We start from the raw sequence: 16,263 nt of genomic DNA on the forward strand, positions 1-16,263 counted from the left end.
CAGATACGGGTATGTCTACTTAATGAAACACAAGTCTGAAACTTTTGAAAAGTTCAAGGAAATTCAGAGTGAGGTAGAAAATCAACGTGACAAGCAAATAAAGTTCCTACGATCTGATCGTGCAGGAGAATATTTGAGTCACGAGTTTGGCACACACTTAAGAAAATGTGGAATTGTTTCACAACTTACGCCGCCTGGCACACCTCAGCGTAATGGTGTGTCCGAACATCGTAATCGCACTTTATTGGATATGGTGCGATCTATGATGTCTCTTACTGATTTACCGCTATCATTTTGGGGATATGCATTGGAAACTGCCGCATTCACTTTAAATAGGGCACCATCTAAATCCGTTGAGACGACACCGTATGAATTATGGTTTGTAAAGAAACCTAAGTTGTTGTTTCTGAAAGTTTGGGGCTGTGATGCTTATGTGAAGAAACTTTAACCTAAGAAGCTCGAACCCAAAGCGAAAAAATGTGTCTTCATTGGATACCCTAAGGAAACTATTGGGTATACCTTCTATCTTAGATCCAAAGGCAAAATCTTTGTTGCCAAGAATGGATCCTTTCTAGAAAAAGAGTTTCTCTTGAAAGAAGTAACTGGGAGGAAAGTAGAAATTGATGAGGTAATTATACCTCCTCTCGAACCGGAGAGTAGCGCAGCGCCGGAAAATGTTTCTGTGGTGCCTGCACCAACTAGAGAGGAAGTTAATGATGATGATCATGAATCTTCGGATCAAGTTGCTACTCAACCTCGAAGGTCCACAAGGACACGTTCTGCACAAGTGTGGTACGGCAACCCCGTCATGGAAATCATGTTGTTGGACAACAGTGAACCTTCAAACTATGAAGAAGCGATGGCGGGCCCGGATTCCAACAAATGGCTTGAAGCCATGAAATCCGAGATAAGATCCATGTATGAGAACAAAGTATGGACTTTGGTGGACTTGCCCGATGATCGGCGAGCCATAGAAAATAAATGGATCTTTAAGAATAAGACTGTCGCGGATGGTAATGTGACCATCTATAAGGCTCGACTTGTCGCTAAGGGTTATCGACAAGTTCAAGGAATTGACTACGATGAGACTTTCTCACCCGTAGCAATGCCGAAGTCCATCTGAATCATGTTAGCAGTTGTCGCATTTTATGATTATGAGATCTGGCAAATGGACGTCAAAACGGCATTCCTTAACGGCTTTCTTAAGGAAGAGTTGTATATGATACAACCGGAAGGTTTTGTCGATCCTAATAATGCTGACAAGGTATGCAAGCTCCATCGTTCCATCTATGGACTGGTGCAAGCATCTCGGAGTTGGAACATTCGCTTTGATGAGGTGATCAAAGCATTTGGGTTTGTACAGACTTATGGAGAAGCCTGTATTTACAAGAAAGTGAGTGGGAGCTCTGCAACATTTCTCATATTATATGTGGATGGCATATTGTTGATGGGAAATGATATAGAACTTTTGGATAGCATAAAGGCCTATTTGAATAAGTGTTTTCAATGAAGGACCTTGGAGAAGCTGCTTACATATTGGGCATTAAGATCTATAGAGATAGATCGAGACGCCTCATTGGTCTTCCACAAAGCACATACCTTGGCAAGATATTGAAGAAGTTCAATACGGATAAGGCCAAGATGGGGTTCTTGCCTGTATTACAAGGTGTCAGGTTGAGCACAACTCAACGCCCAACCAAGACAGAAGATAGCGAAAAGACGAGTACCGTCCCCTATGCTTCAGCCATAGGCTCTATTATGTATGCCATGCTGTGTACCAGACCTGATGTGAACTTTGCCATAAGTTTGGTAGGGAGGTACCAAAGTGATCCAGGAGTGGATCACTCGACAACGGTCAAGAATATCCTTAAGTACCAAAAAAAGACTAAAGATATGTTTATCATTTATGGAGGTGCCGAAGAGCTCGTCGTAAAGGATTACATCGATGCTAGCTTCGACACAGACCCGGATGACTCCAAGTCACAAACCGGATATGTGTATATTTTGAATGGTGGGGCAGTCAGCTGGTGCAGTTGCAAGCATAGCGTCGTGGCGGCATCTACATGTGAAGCGGAGTACATAGCCGCTTTAGAAGCAGCACATGAAGGAGTCTGGATGAAGGAGTTCACCACCGACCTAGGAGTGATTCCCAGTGCGTCGGGCCCGATGACTCTCTTCTGTGACAACACTGGAGCTATTGCCATTGCTAATGAGCCCAGGTTTCACAAGAAGACCAATCGCATCAAGCGCCGCTTCAACTCCATTCGTGGATACATCCAGGATGGAGATATAGATATTTGTAAAGTACATACAGATCTGAATGTCAGAGATCCGTTGACTAAACCTCTTCCACGAGCGAAACATGATCAACACCAGAACTCTATGGGTGTTCGATTCATCACAATGTAACTAGATTATTGACTCTAGTGCAAGTGGGAGAGTGTTGGAAATATTCCCTAGAGGCAATAATAAAGTGGTTATTATTATTTTCCTTGTTCATGATAATTGTCTGTTATTCATGCTATAATTGTATTAACCGGAAACCGTAATACATGTGTGAATACATGGACCACAACATGTCCCTAGTGAGCCTCTAGTTGGCTAGCTCGTTGATCAATAAATGGTCATGGTTTCCTGATCATGGACATTGGATGTCATTGATAACGGGATCACATCATTAATGGACAAGACCCAATCCTAAGCATAACACAAGATCGTATAGTTCGTCTGCTAGAGCTTTTATATTGTCAAGTATCATTTCCTTAGACCATGAGATTGTGCAACCCTCGGATATCGTAGGAGTGCTTTGGGTGTATCAAACGTCACAACGTAATTGGGTGATTATAAAGGTGCACTACAGGTATCTCCGAAAGTATCTGTTGGGTTGGTACGGATCGAAACTGGGATTTGTCACTCCGTGTGACGGAGAGGTATCTTTGGGCCCACTAGGTAATACATCATCCTATTGAGCTCAATGTGACTAAGGAGTTAGTCACGTGATCATGTGTTACGGAATGAGTAAAGAGACTTGTCGGTAACGAGATTGAACAAGGTATGGGGATACCGACGATCGAATATCGGGCAAGTTATATACCGATAGACAAAGGGAATTGCATACGGGATTGATTGAATCCCCAACATCGTGGTTCATCCGATGAGATCATCGTGGAACATGTGGGAGCCAACATGGATATCCAGATTCCGCTGTTAGTTATTGACCGGAGAGGTATCTCGGTCATGTCTGAATGATTCCCGAACCTGTAGGGTCTACACACTTAAGGTTCGATGACGCTGGAGTTGCGATGAGAATAGTATGTGGTTACCGAAAGTTGTTCGGAGTCCCGAATGAGATCCCGAACGTCACGGGGAGCTCCGAAATGGTCCAGAGGTAAAGATTCATATATAGGAAGTGGATATTTGATCACCGGAAATGTTTCGAGGATCATCGGTATTGTACCGGAACCACCGGAAGGGTTCCGAGGGTTCACCGGGAGGGGCCACCAACCCCGAAGGGCCACGTGGGCCAAAAGTGGAAGGGAACCAGCCCCTAGATGGGATGGTGCGCCACCCACCAAGGCTCAAGGCGCCTAGGGCTGGGAACCCTAGGGCGTGAGGTGGCCCACCTCCAACTTGGGAGGCAAGCCACCTCCCACCTGGCCGCCGCCCCCTCTTTGGGCCGCCGCCCCTCCCATCTACGGTGGCCGCCGCCCCTCCTAGGGTTTCCTAGGGCGGACGGCCAGCCGTCCCCCTCCTCCTATATATACCCAAGGGTTTTGGGGTTGCATGGAGGGACAACAGAGATGTATGAATTTGTTTTAGGAAAAAACCGATTTGATTGAGTTAATGCACATGTCACATGGGGTGGCCAAAATTGAATGCAGATGAGCGAAATGTTGCGTGTAAGATGCATGCGGGCATAATATAAGGTTTATCGATGGAGTGATGGAAAGTGAGGCGAGACTACCAACTGAGACTTTAGGAGTAGAGATTGATCTTTTTTGTTTTTTTGAGACTCATGCACGTAATTGCGCTCGTAGTGGAAACAGAACTAGAAAAACCGAACTTTGTTTGTTTTGTCAACGTAATGGTATACATATATGGTACAATGCTTGGTTTAAGAATTTGGGGGAAAATTTGTCTATACAACAACCCTTGCAAGCAGTGGGCTAAAATTCAAGAATAAAATCGATCAGGAACGAATCTAAGGAGACGGTTGAGGTAGAGGCGAGGGAACGTACATAGTACAGTTCGTTGTGGAGTTTTTTTTCTGCTGCTTCGGCTGTGCCACGTAGTTCAGGCACTAGCCGCCGTCGTCCTTGCTAGAGCCCCTCTATGGCTAGTCGTCAAGGTCCCCTTGATGCATCTCGCTCCCCTCCGACCCTGAACCCGCCAACCTCTCCACGCCGATTCTGCCCAACTGCTGGTGCTCTACGCCTTCCCACAACCGTCGCGTCTGCACCGCCACCAGATTGGGCGACGCCGCAGCGCCGAGCCGCCCAGGTCCAGCCGGGTCAGTTGCTATCGTGTCCCACGTGACCGCCGACGCCTCAACCTCCTACTACACATGTTGGATATCTTGCCTAGGCCCTTGTTTGGAACCACTCGGATTATATAATCCAGTTTTTATAATCTATTATGTCTCCAAACATGACAAATTATGATGTAGATTATAAAAACTCACAATCTACTCTACCCCATCTAAAATTAGATTATGAATTGCTAATAACCCATTATCAGTGTCTCAAAAAATTCTAAATGCTTGCAAATTTTCATTATGAAATCATATTCGAGTAAGGTGTGATAAAAAAACGAAAATGATGTTCTCAAAATGCTACTTTCGAAAGCATTTTAAAACACTGATTTTGTTTTTTTGCCACGCCTTACACGAATGTAATCTCATGATGAAAATTTACAAGCACTTAGAACATTTGCCAAAGTTGATAAAAAAATTCAGAATTTTTTGAAACGTTTTTAATTAGTTTCCGATTTTACTGTTCATACGGATGCATTTGAGCTCGAGCTTAAAAGGGTACTTTCATTTTACATGACAATGTTATCAGTTTACGGGAAAAAAAACGTGAACCAAACACCTCCAAAATGTTACACTGAATTCACGTACTCGTATATTATTTAATTCTTTATTTTATCCATTTAATTACATTGTTGCCCATAGCAATGCACCGACATTGAACCAGTTTTTCTAAAAGCAGAGTAATAAGAAACTAGAAACAGAGAACACTGTGCGTGGGCCTCGCTGCCTTCGCTCGTAGGCCCGGCCCATGCACGCGTCGGTGCATTTGCTCCTCCGGCCTTATTTTTTCCACAGGCGACGGCGACGGCGACTCATTTCTCTATCCGTTTCCGGCGCCGCAGGGCGGTCTAGGTCTCCGGCGCCGCCACCACAGCCGGCGCCTCCGCCCCCACCCTCGCTCCCTCCACCGCTCCCGCGCCACCTGAGACGCTCCTGCGCCACCTGAGCCGGAGCTCCGCCTTCGTCGCCCCAAGCCCGAGGCGGAGGCCCTTTCTCCCGCCCTCCCCACGCGATCCAGTCGTCAGCGACCGGCCTGCTTGCCGACTGATCGAGCAATTCCGTAGAGCCGATCGATGGGGTCTCTGGAGCCTTTCAACCGGTGAGTCCCAGATCCCCTCCCTTGAAACCCTAGCCGTCGCGGCGGCTTTCTTCGTCTTCTCTGATCTGATCTAGCTTGGATCTGTTCGATGGTCTGCCCGGGACAGGCTGGTGCGGCTGACGGCGCGCGCCTTCTACGATGACATCTCCATCAAGGGCGACACCCAGGCCAAGACCTCCCGCGGCGACAACCGGGGCATGGCCGTCGTCGTCCTCGACGGCCTCACCAGGTATACGCAAAATCTCTCTCTGTCGCAAGTTTGGACTTGTGCTGAGGTTGACTCATGGGCGATCAATTTGAGTTTGCATAATATACTTCATTCATCCGGGGCTTATGACATCAGTGCTCTTATATATCGTTGGTAAACATGATTACAGACTTAAAAAGCATCACTCCCAATTTCATCCATTAGTATTACTGTCCACGCCCCCCTGAGTACTAGCTAGCAACTGGTAGCACAGAATAAAAGCCCAGGGACTTCAAATCTGAATAGCTTGTAAGTCTTGACAAGTTCATCATGTCCTAATTTGAATAGCTACCAAAATATTGTAAGTGCACTTGGGGACTGTGATTGCTTATTTTGCTTGATTCTTCAATCTGGGATATTGGGATCACCCCGTTTGTCAAGGATGGATGGTTCTTAACTTCTTATGTAGGTCTTCGTATATGAAGTAACAACCCACGATCGCTCTTATGGAGACAACAATGTTAGTTATTTTACAAGCTGGTGTTCCCTCTTGATGGTTTCCATGGGGGTCTTAGTCCATATGAATCCAAAGTAATTTACAGAGCTTACTGATGTGTAAGCGCAAGGTGTTAGGCGGGCGTTTTGCCCAATCTTCGCTCGGGTGCTTGAGAGCATACACACTGTAATCTTTGTGCAACATTGGCGCAATAAGGCCCATTATGGGATCCTAGCTTGCCAACCCAATCTGAACCATCTGTATGCTCTAATCGGAACAATCAATCTACTCCTCTCTGTCTCTTTCTCTCGCCTGCTCGCTTCCAAGCATGCATTTGCAGCAGAAATGCTGGTGCTGCAGCTCCTCATCCACAGCCACATCTCCTTCCCCGCCTCCACCCCTTCTTCCCTGCTGCCATTTCTCGTTCCCCACAGCCACATCTCCTTCCCTGCCTCCACCCCTTCTTCCCTGCTGCCACTTCTTCCCCATAGCCACATCTCCTTCCCTGCTGCCACTTCTCCTTCCTCACAGCCGTCACTGCTGGAGTGCCTTGCTGGCCGCCTAATCCACCGCCCAGGGCCAAAGCGAGGTGTTTTGCCTCCGCTAACTGGCAGGCGGCACACTTAAGCGAGCGCCTAGGAGCGTGGCTATTTTTTCGATCCTTCAATCTAGGATATTGGGATCACCTCTGTTGTTCAGGATGGATGGTTCTTATGTAGGTCTTGGACTTGGTATGAAATATGAACCCAGAACCTGTCTTATTGAGACCATGATAGTTGTCTTACAAACTCCCCCCACCCCGACCCCCCCCCTGTTGGTCTGTGAAGGTCTTAGTCTATATGTATCCAAAATTAATTTACAGAGGTGGGCTGATAACCAAACCTAAGATGGTTACTGACATGCCATAGCCATTTTATCAAAATATGAGACTGCTGTTTTTAAAATTATTTGCTTTTGTTATTTTCGTATTGTGATATTCAGTGATTAAAGACGGCAAGAGTTTTTGATGGTAGTTGTTACTCAAGAACTGGAAATTTGTCACTCATTTTGGGACTGAAAATTCCATAGAGGCCTCCTTTGCCCATTATTTGTTAGACATACAAACCAGCCCCCGGTAATCGAAAAAAATGCAATTGTATTGTAAGTACCCTATATCTTGTAGCCCCATCTGCCATACCCGCATTTGTGCTTTCAAATTTCATTTTCCTTGGTGTACAACTGTTAGCTTGTTGGCTAAGTTACATTATACATTTTTTTTTCTACTTTCACCTTTAGACGCCAGTGGGTCCGCGAGGAAGACTTGGCTAAATCATTAAAGCTCCACTCAAAACAACTGCGCCGTGTCCTCCGATTCTTTGAAGAAGAGAAGCTAGTGACAAGAGATCACAGAAAGGAGGTTAGTATTGTATTGCTCTTGTTATTATAATCTTTGTAAGGTAGCCTCATTTACTTCATATCTCTGTCACCTGATCACAACTCATTCTTGTTTGTTTAGTTGTTTACTCAAATGTTTTAAGCTGTAAGGAAAACCATTCATCAGTGGCCAGAAAATGAGTCGCTTTAGCAATTAGTGAGGTGTGAGAATTTTTCTTCTGCTAAAGTTCTCTTCAGTGATGTTAATGTGCATGAAACGTGCCAAATATGTTCAAACACTAGACTAATTTAAGTAGCACATGTTTGCACCTTATGTTTTTCCTTATCGTGGTGTTGCTTTATTGTGTCTGATGTCTTCTGCAAGAAGTTAGTAATGTGATATCTAGTAAACTTTGCAGGAATTCTTTTGAATACTGAATCTTGAAAGGTACAATTCGTGGGAGACCAACTTGTTTGAAACTACAGTGTTGTATACACTTACATTTTGCGTTTCTTGCTGAAAATTGACCTCTATCATATTTGGATACACTGGAGGGAGGTGCACCATAGTCCTACAGTTCAGTCATGTAGTACTTCATGTTTGGAAGAACTTCATAAGTTTTTTAAATAAAATACTTAGTGACAGGGAAAATTACATTTGAGACATTGCATATGAAATAATGATCATGCAAGTATTCCATGCAAAATATAATAATTTATAGTACTTTCCTATGTTTTTTCTTGACATGTGCTGTTTTAGTCATGTGCTCTTGGTTCTTGGAAATATGTGGAGCTCATGATCATATAATTTTAACGTCTGGTGTGTGTTGCATTATCGAAGGAATTGATTTATTGAATCTAAATGGTTCTTCGTGTTCTAACTCTGTGCTTTCTCTTTTGGCACAGTCCGCAAAAGGAGCAAAAATATATAGTGCAGCAGCAGCTGCTGCAGGTGATGGTCAACCCACGAAGGAGGGTGAAGAGAAAGTAAAGCTGCACACACATTCTTACTGTTGCTTGGACTATGCACAGGTTGGTTACCCTAAACTCGTGGTTGTTTGATATTCTTGTGTCTTTAAATGATAGACTGCCTTGTGTTCCATAAAAAAACTTCTATATTGGCTTTCTTTTCATTTAGAAAGTATAATTTTGATATCATCTGTTATTGCACCACTTCAATGAATGTTTTGTGTAGATTGTTGAACAAAAAAAAGTGACAGTTTATATTTGTGTGTCTTCTTCAAATGACAATTATGATTCCTTCGACTTGCAAAGAAGGGGGATTCTAGTATTTTTTTTCCAGATTCAAAATGTCCGGCCTAATTGTATACTTGGGGCAGACACCATTAGCCGATGTTCAGGTGGGCATTCCATCCAGTGTGTGTGGAACCAGGAGTTGGTAAACTTTCCAATTTGAGATGAGTTTAATCGAGACGAATATGCACCAGGCACCAGCGAGTTAGATGGGCCATTGGCATATTTGATTTGTGAGGTTCATTTATGTTTAGTGTTTTGTTACTCAAGCCGAAGTCAGGGTTTATGTTTAGTGTTCAGTTACTCAGCCAAGACAGGGTTCAGTCAGTGCACTTTGGGTGTTACTTTATTTTTATTTCCCTTAGCTGACTCCGGCTGAGAACTACAGTAACAAATACATTTTCCTCCCATTTATGTTTTTGTTCTACTATCTTATGTAAACTATGGCTGACAAGATGCATCTTCTCAAACACAGATCTGTGATGTTGTACGGTACCGGATACACCGGATGAAGAAAACTTTGAAGGATGAATTGGACAGCAGGAATACAGTTCAACACTATATATGTCCTAACTGTAAAAAGAGGTACTATTAGCTTGACTTTCAATTTATTTTGTTTTAGACATATTATTGGAGTGTTCATGCTCAACTGTCTTTTCAGGTACTCAGCCTTCGATGCATTGCAACTTATAAGCTACACGGACGAGTACTTCCATTGTGAAAATTGCAATGGCGAACTACTTGCAGAGAGTGACAAGCTTTCTTCTGAGGAAATGGGAGATGGTGATGATAACGCACGGAAGCGTCGACGTGAGAAACTGAATGATATGCAGCAAAGAATTGATGTGAGCACAAACCTCTTATAATTTTGGTCTCCTAAAATTAAATTTAGGCACCACAGGTTCATAAACGTACCAGGTGGATGCACATAGGTTCATGAAATAGTAAACTGGGCATGTACTTTCCTGAACTTACACAAACTGTGGAACAGAGATCCAAAGGTAGTCTAGTGGCATCCTAGCCAGACCTGCTCTGTCCCCTATATGTAGGTTATACACTGGTTGGGTCAGTTATAACCCAAACCCGCGCAGAGGGCTTTAGTTTGGGGACCCAATGAACCTATTGTATCCGTTCCTCAACTTGAAAAACAAGAACTCATACCCCTCCTGAAATCCTCAAATCAGGATCTCAATTTTTTTCACCATAGCGACGGTCCTCACCGTTGGCAGCCCAATCCACCTATGTGGGTAATGCTGGCAAGCATGAAGACGATGAACATACTGCACGACAGTCAGTATAGAGCAAGATCTCAGCCACAATGAGAGGGCAATATCGTTACCATGGCAGTCGATGAATGCTTGAATGGAAACAGCTTTTGTGCTCCCTTGCTTTGATTCTCATGTCCGATTTATGTGTTTCATGGGTTCTGTGTCCTTGGAATCCATCAAGGGGTGCGTTGGTGCTGCAATTTTTCCTCCTCCTTTGTTCATGATGGTTTTGTTTAATTTGTAGTAGTACTAGTTTCAGTTAATCGTTGAAGACAATGATTGTTGAACATAGATTTGTGAAAAGAAAAGAAACAAAATCTTCTGTGCAATTTGGACCAAGTAACTACCAAAACTACCTTTGGACTGGGATGTGAGTGGATTTACAATCCCACCACCTGGGATCAAGATCTCGTGGATGTAAGTTGGGTTGTTTTCCTTTTAAAAAAAGCACACTCTGGACTCTGTTGCATGGTTTGCGCAAGTTTGTGGATTCTCAGATGTCCAGTTTACTAGTTCATGGCCCTATATTTACCCACCTGGCAAGTTTGTAGATCTCTGATACCATTTACTCTGTTTTTAAATGTCACATAATGAGAACGGCAGTAATAGTAGGTATTTGAAATTTTGTGTATGCAAGGCAAGTGGTGATGCGAGAACTTCTGTTTTATCGCAACAAGAAATCAAACAAGTTTTCTGTTGGTTTCTTTTGTTAATGCTGTTTGAAATCATTCTTTCTTTAACCCCTACTGTTTTTTTGCTTCCCAGAAAATTGCTTCCACAGTTCTGCCTCCAATGTTAATTTCATTGTTGTGAATGCTGTATTGGCTTTTGGACCAACCACACCCTTATATCTGCAGAAGACTTATGGCTTGAATTTGATGTGCATGTCTAACTTAGTGTTCCTCCTGCTTGGTTTCTTATGGTCTGGTGACCGACCATAAGTCCTCTCCAGATACAAGTGTGTGGTTGGTCCAAATCCCATAACAGAATGTCACCTAGTTTGACAGTTTTTTAGTTTCAGCATTAACAGCGCATCTAACATATACCGAAGCTGTATCTATGCACTGTTGCTTTGTTAGTTTTTGGTATGACTTGTTAAATGATTATGTTAAGACTGTCTGATTAGAGTTCAATGTAAATTTCATCCATCTCTTGAAGTTGCAGTTTACTGAAGAAATACTAACTACATGGATGAAAAAGATTTAATCTCATTCTATAAGTGACCTTTTGGAAGTACACACTCTACATGCTTATTCTAGACTAATGCGTAAATAATTCTCCTCTCTTCTCATTTGCAAATTTATTTGTCTTAGAATCTTGATGATTTGATGGAGACTGATTTTATATATCACTTTCCTCATTTATATTTGTACCAATACAGGAGCAATTGAAGCCCTTGCAAGCACAACTTAAAAGGGTGAAGGATCTGCCTGCTCCTGAGTTCGGGAGTCTACAATCATGGGAAAGACTAAATCTCGGTGCTTTCGCGCATGGTGATTCTGCTGCAGCTGAGGCCGCTAGGAATGCACAAGGGCAGTATAATGGTACACCGATGCCTTATCTTGGAGATACAAAGGTAAGAGTGTCATATTGATTTGAGTAGTAGGATTTTGTAGTCAAGTAATATGCATATGTATGCTCATAATGATATAATATTTTAAATCTTTTGCATGGCCATTCAGACTCTTGAAACATAAATGTTTATCTCAAGGAAAAAAACGATAGGCGTTAGTTGTGCATTAGTCCTAGGCACATTTGAGCACACATCTAGAATGATTTTGTGCTAGGTGTTCTGTTGTCGCCAAGCATGACTAGGCGCACGTTTTTTTTTGCACTGGTTTATCCTCCTCATGTACATGAAAGTCTACACTTCGCTTTTATACAGTATCATTAACTGTATTTTGTTCAATCATTTTATGACGAGTCTGAGACATCCTTGTTGCATATCTATGTTTAATATGCTGTCACATTGACCCCCTAGTTCGTGTAACTGATAGCTTGTCCTACTTTCTTTCTACCATATTTTACGTGATCATTCGTGTTATTTGGATTTTAAGGTTGATGTTGAGCTGGCTGGTTCTGGTGTAAAAGAAGAAGGTGCTGAATCTGGCAGAGATGGTACAGTATTGAAAGTCTTACCTCCATGGATGGTCAGAGAAGGGATGAATCTTACAAAAGAACAAAGAGGAGAGTCCAGTAACACATCAAAAGGAGATGAAAAATCAGATGTGAAAGATGAAAAGAAACAAGACTCAAAAGAAGATGAGAAGAGTATACAGGTCAGATTAGAATTGAACATAGCATAGAATGCATTTACTATAAAAGTGGTTTTATGTTAACATCTAAAAACTGTGTTCCTAAAAAACTTTTTAACTGTGTAGGATGAATACCTTAAGGCATATTATGAGGCTTTCAAGAAAAAACAGGAGGAGGAAGATGCAAAGAGAATGCAGCAGGAAGGGCAGGCATTTTCTTCTGAAATTCACTCTGAGCGGCAGTTGGGCATGAAAGCCAAACGCGAGGATGAGAATGTTGAGGATGATGGTGTTGAATGGGAAGAGGAGCAACCTGCAGGTATCTTGTCCCTTTTTAGTTTTCAGTCATAAGTATAATTTAGGATTCATATTGTTAGGAAAGCAACTTGTCTATATTGAAGGCCCAAGGGGCATATATATATATTACACATGACATGAGGTGCAAGGAAAGTAAACATAGACTAATAAGGACTCCTAGAGTAATACTAATAGACTAATAAGGACTCCTAGACTAATACTAATACTTCCTAACACCCTCCCTCAAATGCAAAGCGTATGCAATAGCATTGCATTTGAAGAAGTGTAATACTAAAAAAATGATAATCCAAATCCGCGTCTTGAGAGTGTCGTCGTAGCATGAAGAGTCTTCAAAACTTGTCGAGTCGTCGAAGGAGATAACGAAGAGATGACACATCAGAGGTAGACACCGCATCACTTGAAGATACAAGATAAGTATTAAGAGAAGATGGGTTGTCAAAAAAAAAAGATGTCACATCTAGAGGAAGACACCGAAGAGATGGCACATCAGAGGAATAAAGCATTGTGTAGAAAATCATAGTCCACGACAACCGTCGGCGAAAGAAGCTCGGCGGATAAGGCACGATAGACGTAGATCGACAATGCAAAAGAAGTCCAGAAAATCCTATAGAAAACAACAAGGGTAAATAGGCCACAAAAGTTGCATAGAAAGGATCAGGACCAAAGAAAAGGCCGACGGACTAAGGTATGGTGGACTCGCATGGCATGAGAAAACACAAAATATCAACGGATTTGGTGGACGCAGCGGAAAACAAAGAAAACTAGTAAACACACACTAGATTAGGGATGATGGCAGCGGAAGAAAATCGGAAAATTTATGGCGGCGAGAAAAACACAACAGAGTGGCAGGAGGCCAAGTGCCCACGTACACAACGGGATCTTGCGTACAAAATCAGAAGCAATTGGAAATAGCACCAGCTTGCGGCAGTAGGTAGAGGAACACGCAAGCAATTGCAAAATCATGCAACACGCTGGCAGCACACATGCACAAGGAAGAGCAAAGGAGCTTGGGACGCCCAAATCAGGCAAGAGAACAGCCGGGCGGGACTGGGCCAGTTGATTGACGTTAAGTTGACCAGCGGTTCGCCGACCTTGGACGAGATCCACGAGCTGAGAGGCCACCCACCAAGCTTCAACATGATTGATCTGGAGTACGCGCGAGCATGCAAGAGGAGCCGCTGCCCGACGGGAACGAGCCAGAGAGGAGAGCGGCGGCGTGGAGCGCGCGAGATTGGATCGGGAGGGCGAGTTGCGGCGCCGGAAAAAAATTAACCTAAGCTCTAATACCATGTTAGGAAAGCAACTTGTCTATATTGAAGGCCCAAGGGGCATATATATATTACACATGACATGAGGTGCAAGGAAAGTAAACATAGACTAATAAGGACTCCTAGACTAATACTAATAGACTAATAAGGACTCCTAGACTAATACTAATACTTCCTAACACATATATGCTTGTAGTGAGAGCCCATGTTCAAGAATTTGTCCGATTAACCAGTTAACTTGGTTGCCGATTAATCCCTACTCGTCAGCCAATTAACTGATAAATCGCCCGATTAACTTTCTGATTAGCCTATTAATCCCCTACTTGCCAACCAACTGAGCAGCTAGCAGTTAACGATTTCCTCAACAACGGTGATAGCAAACTAGGAAGTCGGTTAGGGAGTGGTAGCATTCCAACGGGATGAAAAGGGAAGGCTAAATTAGGAAGTCGGTTATTTGGGTGACTAATTGTGTAACTAGTATGGGAGTGATTAGGGATGAGTCTAAATTTGTGATACCACTGGATGAGAATTATGAAATCGGAATAAATGTTCTTCGATGGTTGGGATAGAAAGTAGCACACCTGACTTTGTAGCTTTTATATTGATCTCAATGAATGTTTTTGGTAAATGATGAATCAACCTGTAACTGAATTTGACAGTCCACAAATTATCATAGTGTGAACATCATTATCATGATGTCTTGAGCTGACAACAAAACATTCCGATAGAGGCCCAGCGTGGTTTCTTGGATGTCTTGATGCTGACATCGGGCACAGTTCAGTTAGTAGCAGCTAACACCTTGAGTTTTCTTGAAGCTGACATCCTGATGCCGTCCAGTTATTTGCTCATATTGTGAGCCGGTTTGTAGGGCCAAGTTGGTCCTGAGAATTAAGAATTAACTGTTACTACCTCTGTTCCTAAAATGTAAGGCTTATTTTGATTCATCAAGACTTTGACTGAAATTTGTGACATCAAGTTGATTATCACCAGATTCGTATTTAGAAAAACTTATGATTGTGATTTTTGTATCACGTAAACCATACATTATTGGAGTTATTGATAGTCCCTTGTCTTAACTGATCAAAATGCTCCTTTCATTTTGGGACGGAGGAAACATTCCTTATGTTGGGACTGTTGAACTCTTTTAGAATGTGTTATGGTAACCATAAAGCAAATGGCCCTGCGCTTGAAGAAAAAAACAAACGGTATCTTGTTATCTTTGAAAAAAACAAACGGTATCTTGTTATCTTTGCAATAAACATAAATGTGTTTTTTTTTACCTGTTTGGGGAGTCTCTATATCCATATTAATAATTTCCATGTAGTCATCGTTGACATTGTAAGCATTTGAATTGAAGGTTTCTATTTTGGATATATATATTTTTCGAATCTTTAGATTGTGTATAACTAGTTGGTTTAAACTGATGTAGGGAATGCATCGGAGGAGCCATATAAGTTTGTGGATCTGAACGCCGAGGCCCCAGAATCTGGCGACGAGGAAGATGAAATTGACTGGGAAGAAGGTTAAAAGACAGTGACGATTTTCTTGGTCTTGAATTCATGAAATCAGTTCAAAATGGGATGTTAAATGATAATAATATTGCCAGGTGTATGTATATCAACGCTTGGCTGCAGATAACATTTTTCTCCCAGATTTGTGAAAAAGCTTTTAGTGTGAAGTATGATATTGATAACATTCTTCTCCCAGATTTGTGAAAAAAGCTTATAGTGTGAAGTATCATATTGGCATCCATGTGACGTAAAGGAATTCAAAAGAATTACTGGGCGGCATATGCTACATTGGAGTTATTTGTCATAGCTTCCTTTTCCATGTTAGCTTTTGTCCCCTGCTTTCGTCCCTAAGTACTTATCAAAAGCTATTTGTCATAATATAGTGCGTCCCTTTTTGAGATTTAAGTTTGATCATAAATTTAAGGAAAAAGTCCAGAACGAACCTTGAACTCGTAGGGGCTAGCGAAATCGAACCATGAACTGTCAATCCCAGGAATCGGCACTCTGAACTCTTTGATCTCGGTCTAATTCGAACCCTAATGCGATTTGGGGTGGAAAACGCTGACGTGGCCAGGATTTGCATCTGATGTGGGCCAAGGAGGCGAGCTTACTTAACCGCAACGCCAGTTCTAACCGTTATGCTAGTCTGAGACGAAAGAAAAGGGGATCGAGTTCATCCACTTAGGGTTCATCCAGTTCTTGGCGGGGCAGGCGATTTGGGAG

General features: G+C 42.6%; 1 protein-coding gene across 1 annotated transcript; it reads left to right on the forward strand.

The window, feature by feature from the left end:
- Window positions 1-5,329: 5,329 nt before the first annotated feature.
- Window positions 5,330-15,819, forward strand: LOC123445630 (general transcription factor IIE subunit 1). Its single transcript, XM_045122642.1, has 10 exons — window positions 5,330-5,630; window positions 5,737-5,859; window positions 7,589-7,709; window positions 8,573-8,698; window positions 9,396-9,505; window positions 9,582-9,765; window positions 11,570-11,764; window positions 12,246-12,467; window positions 12,570-12,762; window positions 15,459-15,819. Exons 1-10 carry the CDS (start codon window positions 5,605-5,607, stop codon window positions 15,554-15,556), a joined length of 1,398 nt encoding a protein of 465 aa, XP_044978577.1. The 5' UTR covers window positions 5,330-5,604; the 3' UTR covers window positions 15,557-15,819.
- Window positions 15,820-16,263: the final 444 nt, after the last annotated feature.

The sequence above is a fragment of the Hordeum vulgare genome, chromosome 3H (genome assembly GCF_904849725.1).
Source record: "Hordeum vulgare subsp. vulgare chromosome 3H, MorexV3_pseudomolecules_assembly, whole genome shotgun sequence".
Classification (NCBI taxonomy): Eukaryota; Viridiplantae; Streptophyta; class Magnoliopsida; order Poales; family Poaceae; genus Hordeum; species Hordeum vulgare.